General features: G+C 44.0%; 1 protein-coding gene across 2 annotated transcripts in view; it reads right to left on the bottom strand.

Annotated features, from left to right (window-relative positions):
* SHROOM1 (shroom family member 1) overlaps window positions 1-16,348 on the bottom strand; it is a 291,553-nt gene that overhangs the window by 43,549 nt on the left and 231,656 nt on the right. For both annotated transcript variants that reach the window (XM_078653086.1, XM_078653087.1), the window contains one exon: window positions 3,969-4,646. In XM_078653086.1, the coding sequence (XP_078509212.1) occupies window positions 3,969-4,646 (678 nt within the window). The remainder of the gene's footprint in view (window positions 1-3,968; window positions 4,647-16,348) is intronic.

The raw sequence follows: 16,348 nt of genomic DNA, 5'->3' as shown, positions 1-16,348 counted from the left end.
CGAAAGCATTTAAATGAATGCATAGTGAACCGATAGGACTCAAATGCTAAATTAATGCAGTATTTATGTTTTGTCACCTTTTTTCTACCCATGCTTATGTGAGCAGAAAGCACCCAAAGGTCAGTATGGAAGATGTCCAAAGTGTGATAACTTAAATGATCATACAAAGCATATGTGTTTCTTCCTCATCTCTTAGTGTGCTATGAGCAATTCCACCTGTGCCACCAGATTTGAAAGTTATACCGCTAGGTTTTTGTTGGGGCACTGTAACCGGGAAGAGGGGCCACCCCCCCCTACACCCCGTAGTGCGCCTAAACACTGTGACCCCCCCCTCTTCTCTCCACAGGTGGCCGACTCCACGAATTGGACCCCGGGGGCTGTCCAGTATAGCTGTGATGAGGAGGACCTGGAGCGCGGCCCCTTTAACTGGCCCAGCGCAGGTGATGAGGAGGAGGGACTGAGCTTCCCTTTAAATGACGCCAGCAATCAGGACCAGGTGTGTCTATACACCGGAGGAGCGGTCAGAGAGGAGCAGAGCGGAGGAGCGGCGTGGAGCAGTGGATTCGAGTGGAGAAGACGAGACGGAGAGAAGAGGAGAAGACAGGAATCGCGGTTTGCCTTGGAGAGCGGGAACAGAGGGGTTCGACGGGTCCGCCGGGACAGCTAACCCAGCCCGGACCAAGACTTCTAAGGAGGACGCCGCCGAGAGAGAGAACGACGGAGGAACGGCCAGGGGAGCACCGGACCGCAGAGAGGAGGAAGACCCAAGCAACCGACAGCAAGACGGGCTGCTGAGACCGGCGACACCAACGAACCCAGGAGGGCACCGGACCCGCGATCCGCCCAGCCACTCCCCCGGAGGGGCGTGGCGAACAGAGGTACGGGGTCGGGTCACAGGGTGGTTGAGGTTGGGGAAAGGAAGACCGGCTGTCCCCTAGCGTAACGAGGCCCCCTGCACTACCCTCACAGAACGCATCAGGATTACAGCACAGTGTTTACCCTCACCCCCTTTCCCATTTTACTGGGTGTAATCACAAACAGATTGCTCATACCTCCTCTGTTTTCTGTTTCCCCCTCGGTGGAGCCTGGGACGCGACGGAGCCCGAAGTGCATGGGAGGCGGAGCCCGACCCGACGCCGGGAGCCGGAAGGAAACATCAAACCCCGCCGAGAAAGAAGCCGGTCCCCTCGTCCTTTCCTTGTACGCCCCACTTGTACGGACAGACTGTTTCAATCAATAAAACCCAGTCTAAACCCTACCAAGACTCGCCTCTTGCCTATCCCCACCCAAACCGCCACAGGCACTATGCATGGTGCGGGGAGAAACTTGATGTTTTAGTATTTTTAGTTACTCTTGCTGCATGCCCAGTAATTACAGAAAATTGGAAATTGTGCTCATCTTCTGTCTTTGTAGAGTATTATGGTACATAACAAATTATTTTATGCACGACCCTTGAATGCTAAGTTTGCATGTACAGGAAGTGCATGCAACTTATGTATATAAAATGTGATTCAAGGATTATATATATATTAAGAAAAGTGTACAAGTGTGCACTTTATATCATACCGTTTTTAATGTTTTGTTAGAATGGTGTAACCATTGCATTTGTGGATACCTAATAACCTAAAATCTCCTTTGGCTATCCTTTCCTTATTTATTGTTGTTTGATGCAAGCATGTTTTTAATGACTCAATCAGTATAAATGTGTTCGTATTTAATATGTCAGAGTACCTGTTTGTTACTGAGAAATGCTTGTACCTTTCCATTAAAAGCATTGCACCTGTGTCAAGAATAGCTTGTACTCTCCTTTTCACATTAAAGAAGTGCAGGTAATGAGTACCTGACAGTACCTGCCCATTAAATAATTTCGGTTAAGGACATTTAAAGTTTTGCATTGTGTATTGATGCTGGTTTTCAATAGCCTTTTAAAATAAAAAATATAGAAATGGATGAATAAATAAACAACATTACCACTAAAACTACAATTGATCACCCCATATCTTAAGATATATAGGCTTATTCCCTATGTTTATCAAAAAACGAATAACGTTCATCTTTTTTATTCCCTTACTAAAAAAAAATTTCCCATTAGTAGTTTTGCAAACACATTTAAGAAAAGTTATACTGATTATACATGGTAAACCCCAGGATAGTTCTTTCACACCTTCTTTAGTATCCTAACAGTCGGATTTAATAATGGTTTGTAATGCTGGCAACTTTAAGATTTTTCTCTTGGTTTTTAAGTGTCTGTTTCAATTTTGAGAATATCTGGTGCAAATATTTTTTTTGTCCATCTAATCCAGGTGAGCAATGCTCTATCCAGCGGATTTTACACATGGATAATGATTAAAGTAAATGCGTTCAGGTGATAGAAGTTCTCAGATTGTGAGTCACTCATTCTGCCAAAGGCTCTTGTGCTATTTTTCCTAAATTTGTAAGAAGAATAGTCCTATCTGGAATTATATGAGCTTTCAAAGAGTAAAATATTTGTATTTCAGGAAGCAGAATTCATTATTGCATTTAGATTGTCAACCGTGTTCCAACTAAAAGATTAGAGTAGAAGCTGAAAGCCTGGGAAGAGCCTTAAGCTAATATTTTCCAGTCGGAACGTACCGAATTACAAATTCATGAAATAAACAGAAGTAAATCTGATATAAGGATTATGCCCCGTTGTGCAGTGGAAAGTTGAGAAGATGACCAGTACTCAAACTCTTCATGAATAAAGGGAAAGCACATTGTGGCTATTTCCAGGTTTCACCAATGTTTGAAGGCAAGATTAGAGTATGCAGTTGAGGTCCTATGCTAACAACAGGAAAAGTTATTTGTGAAAAAAACGAATGGAAAGGAATACTACAAATCAGAGGCCAAGTTACTCATGATCACAAATAAGAAAGTAACCGAAGTGGCACTTTTGAATAAGTTAGCTAGCAATTTAAGAGGCATTGTGGTAGCCAGTAGGGTGCTAGAGTATCAATATATGAAGTGCTTGTGCTACTAAATTATAAATCATTGATCAGATCTTAATTTGAAACATGGGTGAGGAGTTGGCCTAACGGCTAGGGCGAATCTGGAACACTGGGTTTGAGTCTCGGTAATGACGCTGAACATCCCTTGATTCTAGGCAAATCACTTAATCTCCCCATGCCTAACAAAAATGAAAGTGTCCTCATGTAATGCAACTGGTGCTATGTAAAGCGCTCTGATACCCGATACCTTGGGTCAAGTTGCCGCTTTATATGAAACTCCATTAATTTTTTTTTTTTTAAACGTAAAAAGGGCATGCAAATTTTTTAGACCAAATTTGCCCGGACATTAGGACACAAATAATATAACATGGTGCTGAGTGTTCTTCTATTTTATTTATGTTTTATTGTACACCCTGCTATAAACAATAGCATACTATTTAGATACATGACATCCTAAATCCCCGTTAAGGCTTTTGTAGGGAAAATGTTGCCAAAGTTGGGCAAGTTATAAGTGCATGCAAAGTATTAAAGAAACTTTATTCTTGAGTTAGCATATGCGATGGGTATTGTTTATCCTGTAAGAAGCAGACCACCAGTTCCTTTCAAGGTTCTTCTGTCCAGCTCACAGTGTCCAACCCGCATGTGTAATATTAAACATTCTCTTTTTGGTGCCTTAGGGAAACTCTGCAGATGACTTACACTGCAGAGATATTTTTACAGATACTTAAAGGATTAGTGTACAGCAGTATCCCGCCACATAGAAACAATCTTTGATGACGCTATGCCTACACATTCACGCATGATCTAATCTAAAATGGAACGCGTCCCAAGTTAACTTGCATTGCGCTCTTTTATTTGAATTTAAAGAGTTTTCTTGAAATGTAATTTTAATATTGAACATACAATTTTTTTTTAAACACTGTAAGGTTGTAATTTAAACAGACACAGATCTCAGAGAAAACGTACAACCAACCATTACAAATAAATAGTGACAAACATTACCTTGGAGTGTGCCCGACTGCTGCCCGTTCATCCACAGTGGTAATGAGACACGATAATTGATTTGGCGACACCCGTGAGTAGTCCGCACTCTTTAAACACAGTTCTGCAGCATGTGTATGAAACTGATGAGGTGTATCAAGAGGAATCTCCATGTTGGGTGAGCTATCTTTGAGGAAAACGTCATCTTCTTCAACAACAGAATTGGTCTGCAGAAACTGTGATGGAGTCCCCGGATCTAGTTCTGAAGCCTGTGGCACACATGCAGCAGATGGTGCAACTAGGGGTGAAGCATCAGCATTTGATATAGTGCCACAAGGTTGTATGGTGCGTGAGTACCTTTGGAATGCTGAGTTTCTCAAGTCGAGACTGCACAGTCCCACTGTGTCTTCACTGGTGGTGTGCCTAGGCAGGAATTCATCTCTCTTTTCAGGGCTGTGTTCCAAACTTATTTCATAGTTCTCAGCTGTTGCCGGCTTGGCCAGTGGAGGGCAAAGCACTGGTGATACACCCTGGTCTTCCTTGCGGTGAAGCTGATCTGTGCTCAGGCTCAACAGGGAAAGTTGCACGGTTTCAGAAGTCCCAATTTCTTCCATGGACTTTCCTCTCCCTCGGATGGAACAAACACTTTGTTTTCCACTGAAGAATCGGTCTATCCCTTCTTCTGATGCTGCCAGAGACCTAGAAATTCAAAAGAATTCATTAAATTTAAGAGTACATTTTATACAATGGCATATCTAAAATAAACAATGATTATTTACCAGACCATTAAAATCCATTCAAGGTGAGGAAGAAGATGTACAGGACCAGAAGTGAGTGAAACGTAGTAAAAAACGTACTGAAGAATGTGAGGAAGTGAGCAGAGAGTCAGTCAACTTCCATACTAGGCTGTTTCTGTCTGGAGACACTCTTAAGTGAAAAGGCAAGTGCTTTAAAGTGAGCGGCTAAACTATTCTAAAGATACCTAAATGTCACAGAAGTATCCAGTACCTGATGGAACTTTGTAACCATGTTCTGAAACCATGCTTTTTTCCTCAAGTAAAGCGCTCGGATACCTCCGGGTCTAGCCAGCGCTATATAAAACTTTTCAAATAAAATCAATAAATAAATAAATTAAGACAGTGGTACAGTTAAGCATATGTCAGTGAAAGCGCAACTATAGAATATGGGTGCAAAGGTTAATACCCCCGAGTGGTGGAGAGGGTTTAGAAGCAACATAAGGACAATTGTCTTCAGAAAGAGTGGCACATGCATGCAAAAACCTTTGAGTAAGGGAGGTCAAAATCAATGAAATATTTAAATAGGCAGAAGAGCCACATGGAAAGTGATCATTACCTAAGAGTGAATACTGAGCTTCAGATGACTAACAAGCGTTGTACGTTTTGGGAAAAGTAGATAGCCCTGGTTCTCATTTAGAGTAAATACCAATGCTCAAAAACAAATATCCGAATTGCATATGAATCTTTGCCATGACTGATGCTGTGGAAACCCAGTACTATGCAGCCTAATGGTACACCTATGGCAAGGGCGTAATTGGTTTCTCCTAGAAACAAAACAAAATATTACTTCAAATATGGTACAGAGGATACGGCTCCTCTGTATAAACCTAGTCTATGCATGCATTTACCATGCTATTCCTACAGGAGAACTTAATATTTACTAGTCACTCAGAGTTAGAATACACAAAAACATACACACACATTTTTCTTTTTAAAATGAGTATGTAGGGATTACCTCATTTGCAGCAGTTTGCACACATGGACACAATGGCCCTATTCAAAACGTTTGGGGAATCGCTAGGTGTCACCTAATCTTGTAGTACTCCTGATGTATGGTCAGTCAATAAGGGAGTAGTGAGGATATAGCTTCAAGAGGGATACCTCAGTTACCCATTAATGAATAGACGAGGACAGGTAGCCTCCCGGACAGAAGATTTTTTGGGGGGGTTGGGGGGCTATTTCTTAACATACTGTCACCCACATCACTCTCTGTGGCATGCTTGATCACAGAGTCCTTGTCCGGTAGACTAAACTGTGTACCGAGGACGAATTCAACCCTACTGTTGGAGGGGGCACTTTCATTTTATGAAGAGACACGTTGCTGGGACCTACAAAAAAAAATTAGAGCTAAAATGCCTTCAAGTGTTCCCTATATCAGGCAATTTAATGAATGGTCACTAAGGGATGGTTTAGAAAGAAAAGACTGGATGTGTATGGAGACTCAATGCTTCCTACATCCATAGATCGAAATGTTTCAGCTGATACTTAATGCTTAAACAGGTCAGTCTACTTTCATCTTTACCTTCCAGTTTCCCGATATTGTACATCGATCTACAACATGAACTTTACCACAATCATACCATGCAGGCATGCACGCACGCATTCATACTCAATACAATATCTTTTGTAGTCGGGTATTTCCCGGATTTATAATTTCTAACAAAACAGATACAAATTTTCAGTTATTTGGGTTACAGCCCACCTGTGTGTCACTGCACACTGTGTTATGCGAAACTGATTCTCTCTCAGTGTTGCAAATAGTGATTGTTTTTCACGTCGAAAAAATAAATGATTATGTAAAGGAACACCCACTCTGCTATTCACACAATCATGTAACCTATTTTGTTTTACATGTACAATCAGGCTACAGTAATTTTGCAGCCTCCACCATATCTATATCAATGCTGAAATAGACAAATTATTTAGCAGAGGCATAAAGCAAAAGGAGAGCCCTACCCCCGCAGAATTTGATGAGGCCCCCAAGTCTCCCATATCTCACAGATATTAATTGAACTTGGACTGAAAGGGCCGCATTGATGAGTTGGGGCCCCCTGAAAGTTTGGGGGCCCCTTTTGCACCACCGCTAATTGTTATTAGAGCCAGGAGGACTGTGAAAATGACATTCAAAGAGTCCCTAGACTTCAAGGGATACCTACTTTTCTCAGACCATTTAATTTAATTAACCGCATGAGAGGTTAAGGGCAAGACGGTCGATATGTCACACATACTAAGATAAAACAATATTAATATACAAGAAATGGAGCAGAACTTCTCATACTAAGGGGCCGATTCCGATCTGGGTCGGAAAGCACTCCGACCGAGCTGGATCCGGGGGGTGTTTTCCGACCGATCCGGACTCCTGCAGTCCGACCGAGCGAGTACGATGCGGACTTATGCTGTCGGACTCGGTTCGGTCGGACTCCCATAGAAGTCAATGGGAGCCGGTCGTACGACGCGTACGTGGGCTCCATTGACTGAATGGGTATGTCGCGGACAAGTGGGCCCCCTACAGTGGGTACGCATCAGTGCCAACCGCACCGTACATGCCTGTGTTGGGGAGACCCATGGGTCTCCCCCTGTGTCCGAGTCGTAAGGCTGCGGGTAACAGGGGGTCCGACGCGGACCCCCGAAGTCCAACTCGGGGAGCTATTGTGAGCCGGACGCTCCGACTTGATCCGGCTGGCCGAATCGAGCATCGTACGTGCTCGGTCATTAAACATCTCCATTGCGCACCACGGTTTGCTTGTGACCGAGTCCTACGGAGCGGTTCGGACCCAGAAACGATTCGGACGGAGATTTCACGCTTGTTTGCATCGTACTTCAATGTCCGGACCCGTGTACTACTCGGACGGAAATTCAGCCTCCGAATCGGATCCGCTAATGCCGAACCCGATTCGGTGCCCTTCTGACCGAGATTGAAGTCAGTCTGTAAAAAATGTCCGGCCAAACGGACTATGGCTATATGTCTGACTTATGCCGTCAAGGATCGAGCCCCGCCACAAACCAACTTGGATTCCAGCAACTCCCGAATGTTGGAGTATGCAGGTCCGGACACCATCTTCTGTTTACATCGTCCCCAGCATATGCGAGGATGACTTTACTTCATGGAGACAAACCATAGCCTCTTTCCTGTCACGAGGAGTGCTGACCAACAAGATGAATGTGGTCCAATTTTTTTAATCGCTTCACATTATTTTCCACTTCACATTAATTTCTAATAGCGTACCCCATCAACGCGGGTGCTAACTATCAGCCACCATGTTGGTGGTAAACGAAAACCATAAAATACACAAACTAATTGAAAAATATGGTGAGGTAATGCAACATTTTTTCTCTAGACCTCTTTCATTTATCTGTTGTGTGGTACCTCACCCTTCGTTGGGAGTGTTCTCCGTAGTTTTCAACCCAAAAATCAAGGATCAAGGAAGTGAAATAATAGAAAAATATGGTGAAAATACTTTTCAAATGTAGTGGAGTAGGAAAAAATATTTTACTATGTTACTTAATGTTAGAATTGTAAAAGATCATTTTTAAGAAGCCCCCTCAAACAAGAATGTGAGGCACCACCATAGTATGCCGAGACATTGTGCATTATCACCCATCATCTATTGTGAATCCTTCCTACACCATAGTAAACATACCCCAGAACCTCACACTGCTTTGTCTTGGACATTTCAGTACTGTTCCACTGTTACTAAAGCCTTCAACTACTCCATGACAGACTTCCCAAAGCAGAGGATGCTTGGTGACTCTTACAATTGGAAGCACTGCAGCTATATTAACACGTAATGGGACATATCCATTCTGATGGATACTCACACTGATGTCAAATTCATAGATAATATAATTTAATACAACAGGGATCTTTTTAAACTGCATGTTATTCCTACCGGGTATACTACTGACAAATCAAAGATGTTGAATGTTACCCATTTCAATGGTGCTTATTGTACGGACCTTAGAATGATGAATGGTTAAGAAGAACAGTCCCTATCTGAACCCATGATCAGCAGATCAAACACAGATTCTTGCAGTGGAAGCAATAATCCACTAAACAACTAGACCCAGCTGATCCTCGGACTGTGAATGCTTGGAATCCATGCCTGCCTCATTGGAGTGAAAACCAGGCAATCCAGTTCCATGTTCAGACACCGACCATCTTGATCTCTAAGAAATGGCTTTCAGAAGCCTTCAAAATTTAGCCCTGCTTAAAGACTAGACATTTTATATGAAATTAAGATCTGATTGCTACCATCAAAGATGACAAATGGACCCTGGAGCACAAGTTGTGGAATGAAAAAGGTTATGTGGGTAGGAAACCCGGACTTAAAAAGTCTCGACTTGACATCATATAGTCCAGCCACCGTGGGCACTGATGCTGCTTAAGCATGGCCAAGAAATTTGTACACTAGCCCCAGCTCAGTCTCCCACTGACAGGATGGGCTGATGTGCTAGCTCCAGTCAAGTGGCTAGGCCTAATGGGCTCAGACTTGTGGGCCTTGCGCTCGGCAAAACAGCATGAGAAGAATGTGGTGCTCATGCACAAATGTTCGTTTCTGTCCCCACAGTCCACAGGGCCTAAAACAATTAAACAAGCATTTGCAATGCAATAGGTTTTGTATTCGTTAAGTGCAGAGCTATTGGCTTAGCAAATGGAACTTTAATGCGGCGGGCAAACAACCTTTTTTGTTTTACTTTAACTATTATTTATTGACTTTTGCATTAATGATGGAGGCACACATTGTAGCATGCTGCAATTGTGACAAAACTGTGCAAATAGAAAAAAAAGTTGTTCGTCCGCCATATTAATTTGACATTTGCAAAGTCTATAGCACTGCATTTGACTGAAGTGAGACCTAAATGCAACAGGTCTAGTATTTGTTGGAGTTGGAGTTATTGGCATTATAAATGGGAATCTTTTTATCTTTTGGCCACGTATGGTACTGCACCCTGCAACATGGCTTGGTAAAACATACTGGCATTTATAATGCCAATACCTCCAACATATGTGAGACGTATTGTATTTGCAATGCTTTTTTTTGATAATTCGGAACTATTAAAAAGTAAACTCAGAAAAAGATGCAATGTTTTTACAACTCAAGCTAGACAACTAAAGTGGCTCGCTAGAGCCTCGTTGAAAGTGTGCCTTGGAACCTAAATAAATCCGGCAGGACGCATCTCCATTAGGTTTTAAAATTAAAAGGATATTCATGCAAAGTTTAAATAAATAAAAATAACATATCGGGAAGCATGTGACGAACTCCAGGCAGCCGTGAAGCGGAACCAGTGGCATATGATTCGGCTGTTAACAATTCAGCCTTGAGTAAACATAACATGTATGCAGGAAGGGGGCTTCATTCATGGCGCCAGAGCCATCTTGAAATGATAAACTGTCGGGTAAATACGAGCAAAATGGGAAGAGCGCAAGGCAGCCGGGTAAACACACAAGTAATATGGGAAGAGTTCTACATGAGCAAAGTGGGAACAGCGTGCTGCTTTTCTTTGCGAGTTTGGTTCTATTAAGAAGGAAGCTCAGTTAAAGATATACTCTTTATAATAGCTGCAGTTAGACAACTAAATCAGCTCGCTAGAGCCTCGTTGAAAGTACGCCCTGGAACCTACATATATCTGGTGCAACGCATCTCCATACATTTTTTTTAATTAAAAGGAGCATTGCGCAAAGTTTAAACCAATAAAAATGACATAAAATAACATAGCAGGAAGTGAACTCGTAGCGGACGTGAAGCGGAAGCCGTGGCAAATGATTTGGTTATAAATGAATGTTTTAATAGCTGAAGTTAGACAACTATAGCAGCTGGCTGGAACCTCGATGAAAGCCCATCCTGGAACCTAAATAAATCCGAGTACCACACAGCTCCATAACATTTCAAAATAAAAGGAACATCGCACAAAGTTGAAATAAATAAAACGAAAAGAGTGGGAAGCGTGTGCTGAACTTGAGGTGGCCATGAAACGAAAGCAAAGACAAATGATTCGGCTGTTTCCCTTTTAGCCTGAACTAAGCTTAACAGGCAGGCACGAGCAGAGCCAGGCCAACAAAAAGAAAAGAGTGTTCTTCAAGTATCATGAATTAACATGAAAAATAAGAGCACTGTAACAGAAGCAGTCATCATAGAAGGTTACAAGAAGAGAATATGTAGTACTAAGGCAGGACTATTAAGCCCATTGACCAATGAAAAGCCACCGTTTACAAAGGACAGTTACAGGAGCCAATTAAAACGATGGGTCGAAAGTGGGCTGAGTTTCATGCCCATATCCAGAATGCAGCATGTCTCGAAGAGACCACGCAAGCGCTGCCTAGGCGAGACCTATAAAAGGAAAATCATATTTTTGGAGAAGAACACACTTTAATGAAATATGTTTTGAATTAACTATATCAGATTACCTACATTCATGTACACATCACTACCACCCAATCATACAGTGATGAAACAAACCGAACACACCAAATAATAATGCCTCTGGATCTTCTTTTTCCTCGTCTTCTTTTTTAGATCAGTGTCCAAGGAGGGGACAGAGAATGAACCGGGGGTTCGGGAGAGGCCAGAATGTGAGGCATCAACCTCCGGAGGAATATCTCCAAACGAGGAACTGGAAATATTGGAGGTAATGACAAATAAATTCCCCATTAATAATCTCTCAAAACGTATATTCAATTCCACCGAATTACAAGTTTTAGAGAAAGGTTTTAGCTTTGCCCCCACCACTGAGGTGAATACATTTCTACTTGAAAAGGACCTTAAGTCTTTCTTTCGGAAAATTAGATTGGCAAGATGTTTTAAAAACAAAGATTATGAGGAAGAGATAAATATTTTCGGTTTGAAACCTAAATCAACATTCAGGCCGTTTTCGAACAGATGGTGGAAGCCAAAATTCGGAACCTATGGGAGAATCAACCACCCATTTCCCACAATATAAGTAAACGACATAAGGAAGCTATCTCCAGTCTTAAAAATTATTTTAATATAACAATCAAACCCGCCGACAAGGGGGGTGTGGTTGTTATAATTGATACGGTAGCTTATGAGAGGAGGGTCATGGAATTATTAAATGTAAAGGAACATTACCGTAAGGTACCCATGAGTCAATGGCTAAGTTTGAAAAATGAGATCTCAAGTTTGTTAACCTTAGCGAAAGAAAATGAATGGATCACTGATAAAGAATATAGATTCTTATATAATGAGAGAGTTATTATTCCTGCTATTTATGGTCTCCCAAACGTTCATTAAAATGTTGGAAATCCACTCCTCACACCTTTGTTAGTTGTATCAACTCGCCCCTTGAACCCTTGAGTAAATACGTTGACAGCTTCCTAAAAAGTCTAGTTCAGATGCAAAAATCCTATATTAAGGACTCTGCCCATATGATCAGTACCATTGAAGGCCAGAGCTTTAATTCTGAAACCCAAATGTTGGTTACACTCGACATTGAAGCCCTTTACACTAACATACCCCAGGATGCAACTCTAAATACCATCAGAGGCATCCTGGGGCCTGCGGAATGCAGAGGTGCTAATGTTGAGTTTATCATGGCATGTATTAATCTTGTCCTCAAACATAACCGGTTTCTTTTTTTTTTTTCTTCTTTTTTTTATAAATCTTTATTGAATGTAATGCATAAGTCGCTTTTACAAGGTTACTTCTTAACTTCCCTCTCAGAAGTACATATATATACAGAGTATATTCACAGTTTCTACTGTTTGACCATGTACATAACTAACCGGTTGTAAACATTAAGAAGTAATAACGTAACCTCACATTTATAAGTCAGTGCTTGTAGTACATTGTATAGGTCTTTCGTTTTGTACATTACAGTACTTTAACCATCAGAACATTAAAACTGAAAACTAAAAAGAGTCATCACTTTTTGGTAATCTATTCGCGCACACACCGACCGCCCGCCACCCCACCTGCTTCATGGTAGGCAGCTTTGTCACTCCATATTTGAACTCTGCTCTATCTGGTGCAATACAGATAGCAACCATCACCCAGCTATCTATTCATCGTCCCCCTCAGAGTCCAAGTCTTCTTCCTCCGGTAAGGGTTCGCAAATTTCCCCTCTGTATATATTCCATGCTGTCCATACCTTATTCCATTTTCGGGGGCATGCCATGAGTACATACACCGCCCTTTCTGTAACCATCAGCATGTCCATGTTTATACTCCACCTAGCAGTCGTAGGCAGTTCCTGTGCCCCCCGTTTTTGCGCAATGTCCCGTTTAGCTACCATCATGGCCAGGGTAGCCCATGTCCGGCCATATCTATCCAGATCATTGGGGTCCCAAATGTTCAAGAGGCATTTGCGAGGATTATGGCAGAACGGAGATCTTAAGTGTTTGCGAGACCGTGCGCATAACCTGCCTCCAGAATTCCTGTATGCGTGGGCAATCCCAGAGTGTATGGTACAGTGTTCCCTCCTCCCCGCATCCTCGAAGACAAAAGGGATGTGGCGCCCTATGTATTTTGTGAAGTAGAGTTCTAGTGTAATAAATACGATGTAAAATTTTTAGTTGCACTAATCTGAATTTTGCTGAGATACCAACTTCTCTCGGTGAGGCTAGTGCTTCATTCCACTCTGACTCCGTGACCTCACCTATTTCTCCCACCCATTTTTCCCTTAACTTTATTGTAGGGTCTCCTAGGTTGTTGATCAGTTTTTTGTATGTGAGGGAGGTCGCGCCCTGTTGCATATAATCCGTTAATAGCCTATCCTCCAGTGGTGAGGACTCTGGTATGTCTGTGCCCACTGGGATCGCCTGGAGCAGTGCGTGTCTTATTTGCACATACCTAAACGTCTCTGTCGGGCCCAGGCCGTACTGTTGTTGGAGCTGTGGAAGTGCAATCACCGTGCCCTTGTCCCATAAGTCCCCAACTCTGGAGAGTCCTATATAGTCCCATTGTGCAAACCCCTTACTAGACCGTAGGTTCCCCAATGCCTTGGTGTCCCACAGTGGTGTTAGCTTGGTGATTTTCCCCTTCCAACCTAGTCGCGATTGTGCCATGTGCCATAGGGCCGCTGTGTGTTGCGTCGGTCCCAGCAGCTTCTTAACTTGTGATTTGTCATATAGTACCGGGATCATACAGTCTGCACCCAGCTGTGACCAATCCGCTCTATATGCTGGGTCACTCCTTGAAGCATATATCCATTGGTTTATTATTTTAACATGGGACGCCCAGTAGTACAGCTGTATGTTCGGCAATGCTATGCCTCCCTCATACCAACTTTTAGTCATCTTATCATATGCTATACGCACCGGGCCATTATTCCAGAGGAGGTTAGTGACCAGAGCTGCGACCTGCTTGAAGTATCGTGGTACTATAGGATACTGGGTGTTTTCCAAGACCTATAGGAATCTGGGCAATGCCATCATTTTATAAAGGGCTGCACGCCCGAGGAGGGTCAGTGGCAAGGTCGCCCAGTATTTAACGTCCGCACGAAGGCGCTCCATAGGCGGCTTCAAGTTCTTATCAAAGAAGTCCGCGGCACTCTTCGTAATAACAATGCCTAAATATTTAAAGGAGTTCGGGGTCAGTGCAAGGGGGCAATCCGATGGTAGCACCGGATCCGGACCTTTTAGGGTGTAGATCACCGACTTGGACCAGTTCAGGGTATAGCCCGACGACTTCCCATGTGTGTTACAGAGATTTAATAATGCTGGGATCCCATTTTCAGGCTCAACCATATAAATCAGCATATCATCTGCATACAGGGATATTCTATCTTCCCACCCTTCTTCCCATTTGATTCCCTCAAATAACTGTGTTGTTCTGATTAGGATCGCTAAGGGTTCTAGTACCAGGGCAAAAAGCAGGGGCGACAGAGGACATCCCTGCCTTGTCCCCCTGCCCAGCGGGAACGTCTGTGAGACGTGACTGTAGGAGAGTAGGGTCTGCAATCCTATGATCACCCAGATTTTTGCTTTTTGCTTCACTGGTTTATGACTTTCCCTGGCTGTGGGCCTGCTAATCAGACCCACAGCCTAGCTGTTCTCTCTACTCCAAATTGTACCCAGGTACTAAATTGGCACTGGGCCCTCTCCAAGTCCCTGTACCCAGGGCTGAGGTGCACCCAGAAGTCTCCCAGGGGCTGCAGCATGTATTATGCCACCCCTGGGCTGACTAACTAAATCAGACACAACTGGCTGCTTGACAGCTGGGGCAGAGTGGTGTACTCACCCTCTGCTGTAGATATAGTATTCCTATATCTAAACCTAAATGGACACACAGATCTCCTATCAGTAACTCCTATGGCAGGCCTTGACAATCCTGAAGGCAGAGTGCTTGGAATCGTGTGAGATAGTGCTCTGGCATGAGCTGAGCCTGTCTGCGGCTTTCGGGATCCATCCCTTAGCCGTTTCCATGATATCGCATACCATATACTCTTAAGTGCATTATAATCCTCGCGGTTATGTGCCAACTCTGGTATCGCTTTATCAAAACATGTCGAGTAAGGTGTCATACGAATTGGAATACTAACCCCTCGCCAATTCTGGCGATGGGGTTAGCATTCCACCCTTCTAGAGGGACACGACATGTATGTAACCTGTAACCCCGGTTAAAGTTAGACAGAGCCTTAGCTCCACAAAATGGATGCTGCCACCGAGACACAAGTCTGCCCTCCTGCTGCTGCTGTCCTCCCAGCCCAGGAGGCAAGGACAAAGGGTTTCCTGCCAGGGGCGGTGCCAGCACCGTCCCAGACAGGATTTTGTGTATCCTAGGTAGGCAGGGCTTTAGAGGAAGGTGACTGCAAGTGGCACCCCGGTGCTCACTGTGCATAGGCCGGCTGGAACCAGTTCCAGGGGCACTCCAGCCCCTGATCTGGGGAAAGCCCGCCAAAGGAGACGGGTGTAACCACCCCCCTCCTAGTCCCACCCATAGGGCAGGACTTAGTCGCGTGCCAGCCCTTTTTTGCAGGATAAAGGTAGGAACTGGCCCCCTTCCAAATCAGATCATCTTTGAATCCTGAAACTACTTTCCACGAAAGGAACTCAAGACTTCTTCCTAAGATTCTCCCTTGTGACTAAGGAGTAGTCACCCTGCAGCAGCAGGCACCAACCAAGCATCGCGGTTTGTTGCCAGTCTCTCCTCCGGATCAAGACTGCTCCAGCACGACGAGAACCGGCTTCCCTGGCACCTCTGACCTCAACCTACATCATCAGCCCAGCTGTGATCCGTGGGTGCGACGAGACCTCGAGGGACCGGCCATCTTCAGAACTGCACGACGCTTGTCCAGCACGACCACCGAGTGACCCTCGACTGAGTGCTTTGGGGTAAGAGAAGCCCCGACCCTGAGCAGCTCCAGCACCGAAGTTCAGCCCCCCTGCATCCACGAGATCTGCGTGGGCCCCTTCTGCTCTTTGCTGCTCACCGCGTTGTCCAGGTCACTTGCCCGTTGGCTAGTGGCCCCCTCACGACGCTCCACGACGACAAACACCGCTGGTCTGGTTGCTCCAGACTGGCCCTTGCTTCCCTCCTTCAGAGAAGTACCCTGGACCCTCCTGGTCCACTCAAGACGCCATTTTAGGTCCACCGCGTGGGCCTTGCATTTGCCAAGACTTGTTGCCCAATCCTGGGTCCAGCGACG

Source organism: Lissotriton helveticus, chromosome 7 (genome assembly GCF_964261635.1).
Source record: "Lissotriton helveticus chromosome 7, aLisHel1.1, whole genome shotgun sequence".
Lineage (NCBI taxonomy): Eukaryota > Metazoa > Chordata > Amphibia > Caudata > Salamandridae > Lissotriton > Lissotriton helveticus.
The sequence above is the reverse complement of the archived record's forward strand: the minus strand, read 5'-3'. Positions and strand labels throughout refer to the sequence as shown.